Genomic DNA, 6,740 nt, shown 5'->3' with positions numbered 1-6,740 from the left:
CACATGATTTAACCAAACTGGTATACATCACATTTCTGTCTTTGACATGTTAGCAAGAACACTGAGTGAGTGAGTGATTACTTTCTTGCTGCTTTCAGCAATATTTCATCAATATCACAGCAGGAAAGACCTGAAATTGTTGTTGTGGTGAATTATTCCCATGTAAAAATCAACTTGTGTCACCCGCCCGGACACAACCCCACTTGCCTACCCAACTGACTCCAAACAGGGGGACACGCATGCATGCCCCCCCCACACACACACCACCTTTGAAATTGACTTGTACACCTGGCTGCCACATACAAATGACCTCTCTGTGTTGTTGCTGTGCCAAGTTTATTTGAGAAAGACATTGTGAAAACTGCATACATTTGTCTAAAAAGTATAGCAAACAGAACGGTGTTAATCACTATGTTTAAAATCCACACTGTAAATGTTCTAGCATGTCCTGTTCTGTCAACATAATACTTTCAACACAATCTTCAAGCTGGATTTCTTGACTCTGTAAACTTCTCACACACAATGATGAGGCTTCATTCCACAGTGAATCTTCATATGTGTCTGCAGATTAATTGACTGTGTAAATTTGTCCCCACATTCAACACATTCATATGGTTTGATTCAACTGTGAAGAATCATGTGTGTCTGAAGATTACCTGATTGTGTGAACTTTTTCCCACATTCACCACATTCATAAGGCTTCATTCCTATGTGGATCCTCATGTGTGTCTGCAGACTACTTGATTGTGTGAATGTTTTCTCACACACGATGCACTGATGAGGTTTGATTCCACTGTGAATCCTCATGTGTCCTTGCAGATTACTCAATTGTGTAAATTCCTTCCCACATTCAACACATTCATATGGTTTGATTCCACTGTGAATCTTCATGTGTTTATGCAGATTACCTGATTGAGCAAACTTTTTCCCACATTCAACACATTCATAAGGCTTGATTCCACTGTGTATCCTTATATGTTCCTTCAGATTACTTGAATCAGTAAACTTTTTCCCACATTCACCACATTCATACAGTTTGACTCCACTGTGAATCTTCATGTGTCTCTGTAGATTACCTGATTGAGCAAACTTTTTCCCACATTCAACACATTCATAAGGCTTGATTCCACTGTGAATCCTCATGTGTTTCTGCAGGCTACCTGATTGTGTGAATATTTTCTCACACACAATGCACTGATGAGGTTTGATTCCACTGTGAATACACATGTGTGTTGAAAGGCTACTTAAATGTGTATCTTTCTTCCTGCATTCATAAGCCCTTGTTCCACTGTGAAGAATCATGTGTGTTCGCAGAGTATCTGATCGTCCAAATTTCTTCCCACATTCAACACATTCAAAAGGCTTGATTCCACTGTGAAGAATCATGTGTGTCCGCAGATGATCTGATCGTGCAAATTTTTTCCCACATTCAACACACTCATGAGGCTTTATTCCACTGTGAATCCTCATGTGTGCCTGGAGACTACTTGATAGTGCAAACTTTTTCCCACATTCAACACATTTATGAGGCTTGATTCCACTGTGAAGAATCATGTGTGTCCGCAGATGATCTGATCGTGCAAATTTCTTCCCACACTGAACACATTCATGAGGCTTTACTCCACTGTGAATTCTCATGTGTACATGCAGACTACTCGATTGTGTAAATTTTTTCCCACATTCAACACATTCATAAGGCTTGATTCCACTGTGAATCCTCAGATGTGCCTGAAGATTACTTGAATGTGTAAATGTTTTCTCACACACAAAACACTGATGGGGTTTTATTCTACCATGACTCTTCATGTGTGTCTGCATATGATCTGGATCCGGTTGAATCATTGCTTCATTAACCAATTTCAACATTAAACCCTAATGATACCATGAATCCTTAATGCATTAAAGTAGTTTCATCAAACACTTATTTACACAACATTATCCCATGACGTCCTAATGTAAATATTTTCATGAACTTTGTTGATTCCCCTAAATATTTCCCACAATTCCCTAAAAGTAAACACTACTCTAATGCAGCACTCTTGGTCATCTGTCTAAATGGCATCTTTACGGCTAAACTTAAGAACAAAAAAACATATTTCGATAGCTGTGGAGAGACACATCTCAATCATTCCGAAACATCGCTGATAACCCTAGAATCGGTTGGGTTGTTTTGGAAAATACACAAACACGAATACTGAAGTCAGTTTTCCGCCATATTGGAAACTTCAAGTTTCATGACAACATGACGTCATTGAAATGATTCTACAAGAGATTTTTAATGATACATTAGTTAATGAACATTTAATGACACGTGAATGCTTCATTAAAGTTTCATACATCCAGAGCCTGACTATGTAAATCTTCTCCCACATTCAACATATTCACAAATGGTTTCCATTGTGAATCTGATGTGTTTCTGAAGATAACCTGACATTGTTCTATGTCTTCCCACATTCAACACATGCATAAGGCTTGATTCCAATATGAATTCTCATGTATGTCTGCAGACTACTTGTTTGTGTTTACATGTTTTCTCACGTTCATAATATTTAACTTGGGAATGTGTTCCTGCAAACTACTTGAATGTGTATATCTTTTCCCACATTCAACACATTCATAAGGTTTGATTCCACTGTGAATCCTCATGTGTTTCTGAAGATTAATTGAATGTGTAAATATTTTCTCACACACAATGCACTGATGAGGTTCGATTCCACTGTGAATCCCCACATGTCTGAAGATCAGCTAATTGTGTAAATGTTTTCTGGCATTCAGCACACTGATTCCACTATGAAAGACTCTTGCCTTTTCAAGTCACCTGACAGGACTTCAAGTTTCCCTACTCTAAAAGACATGTATGAGACAGCTTTCTTGGATCACTTGGTCCTTCTGGGTTTCATTAGGGATTCTCCGAACTGTCTATTTTCGTATTTCCATTTACAGGTTCCTTGATGAGATCACCAGTTTCAAGGGTTCCAATGATATGTTCTCTCTTGACATCACCTAGTTCAGTGGTGTCAATAAATATGTTTTACAGACATCTTTTATTTCCAGCAAATGCCTTTAACAGACTTCATTTGTTTCAGTGACAGGGGAGGAATTCTGTGGAATGCTTTCAACTTCCATCATTAAGCTGTTGGTGTTATGGTGTACCCTGAAAACAGGAAATGTCATCACGCTCTTATTACAACCAGGGTAGGAACCATTTGAACTCTCAATGATAAGATGTACACTTGTTCTCTCTAGAGTTGCATGCAATGGATTGTATTCAGTTGTCTGACATACTCTCAAACTGATGGTATATCTAAAGGCTATGACTTGATCATCATTCTGTCAAAAACTAAATAGATGTCCCGCAGTGGTCTACAGGTGATTTATATCACTGTGTAAAATTGGTTCAAAGTGATGAATATACAGAAAATCTCACCCAAGTGTCTACTGATATCAAATATATCAACACAAGTTGATAAAGTAACAAATATTGGAGGACTGCCAAGGATATTTTTACCTTTATAAACCAGTGTTGATATAATTGGTATCAATAGACATGAGGAGGAGGAGATTCTATTATCATCGAAATTCACTCTTCATGAATGAAAAATGTACATCTTTCAACACTGTACTGCCATTAGATTTGCAGTGCAGAAATGTTATAGCATTGTGACATCATCAACTTCATGACATCACAGCATTTTCTGGGCATTGTACAAAATCTACTGTCAAAACAATGATCTCACACAAGCAATATCTCCTGTTTTGGGTGATACATTTGAATAGCATTCCATTTAATAATGTCATCAGCACACCATAGCTTAAAAACACTGTTCTAAAATAATTAACATATGTCTTCACGTGAGCATAATTAGACCTATCAATGATCAGTTTAATTACAAAATCACATTGCAAAATAGAATAGATCCACTGTCAGGCTTGACAAAGGAAAAAGGTGAGTCTAGAAGATCTGCCACTGCAGATGCACCCTCCACTCTGTTGGGAATGGTTGAGCTGACTGTTGATATGCCACACTACTGCAGCAGTGTCCAAACAAATCAGAAGTGCAGACACAGAAAATATTGGAGAGGCCATAGTTGATGCTGTCCCCCTAAGCTGTCTCACAAATGTTGACATTATCACTCTTACCAGGAATGGCCCCATTCATCATCACTGACAATTCAATGCTGGGATGGTTATCCCCTTTGTGGGACCACTGTCAGGGCACTTCAGAGTCACACTTATCATCAAGGTTCCTGTAAACAAATTGTAGTCCACCATTGCAAATGTTACCCACAATGGTACAGTGACAAAATCCAGACAACACAATCTTCGGTTAACCAGACATGTACCAACCCATAAAATCCAGGCAAAGGGACACTTGCTGCAAGACATCACTCCTGGCACCACTCCCAAAACCTTGACACATTTGTCCAGACACTTGCTGACGATGTGAAAGAAAGGGTAATGAAAATGAAGAAACATGCCACGCTTAGACCCAATGATACACCACAATGTAGTCTTTAGTAACAGGATTCAATGAAGTGACGTAAAATATTTCTGAGAATGAAGATGGTCTAGTAATGCACCAGTGGGTGACTGTAGAGCTGATACATTCATCAAGATAAAGATTGGATGGCAGATTAAATCTGGAAAGAGAAGAACCCCGGTGACTTAAGATTTTTGACAATCCAGGATCTTCAGAACATCAAGCACTGCCATAATTCAGATCCCTGCACTACTGACATACGAAGGGATGTCAATAAGTTTTGAGACTTGAGCATTTTTCATACCCAGGTGTCACAGCCTATAGTATGACATTGAACCGTGGGGTGTGGCTGATGTGATATATAAGTTTTGGTATCCTACTCTCAGAAGTTATTGAACAGCTCACATTGACAGAAAGAGACCCCCCTCACGGCAGTAAAAATGAATAAAATTGTGTATAGAGCAGTAATTAAGTTTTTAGTTCTTGAAGGAAACTTGGCGGAGAACATTGAAGAAAGGCTTTCAGCAGTTTATGGGAAGTCTTCCCCTTCATCTGCTACCATCAAATGATGGGTCAATGAATTTAACTGTGGCAGAGAGAGTTTTGAAGATGACCCCCGTCCAGGTCACACAACAACACTTGTCAGGAAAACATTGACAGAGTGCATAGACTTGTGCTGGAAAATCGTCGAATCACACTCCACCAGTTAGAGGAGACCACAGGCATTTCACACGGATCCATCGAGACAATTCTTCATGAACATCTCGTCATGTCTAAGGTGTGCGCAAGATGGGTGCCAAGAATGCTTACAGATGAAATGAAGCAAACAAGGGTCACCATAAGCAACTCCATGCTAACCAGATACAAGAATCCAGAAGATTTTCACTTTAAGCTAGTAACCTGTGATGAAACCTGGATCAACCACTATGATCCTGAGAGCAAACAAGAATCCATGGAATGGAAACATGTCACTTCTCCCAGGACCCAAAAGTTCAAAGCCTCCAGATCAGTGCAGAAAGTAATGGCGACAGTCTTCTGGCATAGCAAAGGCGTAAACCACATAGATTACTTATCAAAAGGAAGAACAATGAATGGGGAATATTATGCCACCTTGTTGAGGCACGGGCGACAGTCAATCAAGAAGCGCCCAGGCAAGATCAGACGTGGTATTCTTCTACATCAAGACAATGCTCCAGTACACATCTCTCGCGTTGCAGCTGCTGCTGTCCAGGAATGCGGGTTCGAAATCTTGACCCGTCCCCTCTACTCTCCAGACCTGGCACCAAGTGATTACCATCTGTTCCCAAATCTCAAGAAACACTTGCGCTGTCGTAGATTTCAGGATGATAATGAGCTTTTTGCTGCTACTGAGGCTTGGTTTGAGGACCAAAATGGCGCCTTCTACAGAGATGGCATCAGCGCCTGGCAGAAATGACGGAACAAGTGTCTTGACTCACAAGGGGACTGTGTTGAAAAATAAATGTGGTTAATACCAATATTTTGTTTTTCTATGCAAGGCTCAAAACTTAATGACATCCCCTCGTAACTATTAGCAACTAACTCTGTACAGCCAGCAGAAACGATGCACTTACTGGAAGCAACACACTGGATACATAAGCGAGCAGTGCATTGTAATAGAATCAGAAGCTGGCATGGGTAATGGAGGCAAAGAACAATCTGACATACCATGAGTGGTGCTTCAAATATTGAATAAAATATATTTCACATGAGTAATTATTAAATATAGGGTTGGAAATCTGAGAGCACATCCCAGGGACAAAATGTCTGCATACCTTTTTGATGGTGGCGATATTTTATTTTGACATGAAAAAGTTTTTTCAACCAAAGTGTGGTAAGCATGATGCCAAGTAAGATGCCAACCTTTGCTCGCTTCAATCACATACAGGCAGACTGGTCATTTTCTCTCTGTTGCATAAACCTATTTGCAGCACAGTTTGCCTGTGCTGCCACTATTTTCCCGAAAGTACATTCTCAATATGTACCGTACCATGGTAAGAGCGTACGGTTTCACCCCTAGCCCTCAGTCCACAGGCTTGTACCGACTCTCTGTGGCCACTCCATGTTATTATGTTCATGCAAATAAAATTGTAATGAGCTTCTTGAGACTTCTAACTCTTGTTGAATTCATTCCCCAACAGTAAGACCAGCACACCAGTTAGAGGTTCACCGGAACCCTCACTTGGATCCAAGATCCTTATCATAACAGGTGCTTGTGAAATAGTGACTTATGCTAACGGTC

At 39.9% G+C, this 6,740-nt stretch overlaps 1 protein-coding gene across 1 annotated transcript; it reads right to left on the bottom strand.

Moving 5' to 3' along the window:
- Positions 1–317: 317 nt before the first annotated feature.
- LOC137295443 (zinc finger protein 85-like) lies at positions 318–4,424 on the bottom strand. The gene is made up of 3 exons (XM_067826818.1): positions 4,348–4,424; positions 4,141–4,247; positions 318–3,154 (listed from the first exon to the last, which is right to left on the bottom strand). Exon 3 carries the CDS (start codon positions 1,864–1,866, stop codon positions 622–624), a length of 1,245 nt encoding a protein of 414 aa, XP_067682919.1. The 5' UTR covers positions 1,867–3,154; positions 4,141–4,247; positions 4,348–4,424; the 3' UTR covers positions 318–621.
- Between the last annotated feature and the right edge of the window lie 2,316 nt (positions 4,425–6,740).

This window comes from Haliotis asinina, chromosome 1 (assembly GCF_037392515.1).
Source record: "Haliotis asinina isolate JCU_RB_2024 chromosome 1, JCU_Hal_asi_v2, whole genome shotgun sequence".
Classification (NCBI taxonomy): Eukaryota; Metazoa; Mollusca; class Gastropoda; order Lepetellida; family Haliotidae; genus Haliotis; species Haliotis asinina.
This window is presented reverse-complemented; position numbering and strand designations above follow the sequence as displayed.

Bases quoted from the DNA above. Each gene is read 5' to 3' on its own strand.
- LOC137295443 (XM_067826818.1), bottom strand. From the start codon at position 1,866: ATGTTGAAATTGGTTAATGAAGCAATGATTCAACCGGATCCAGATCAT.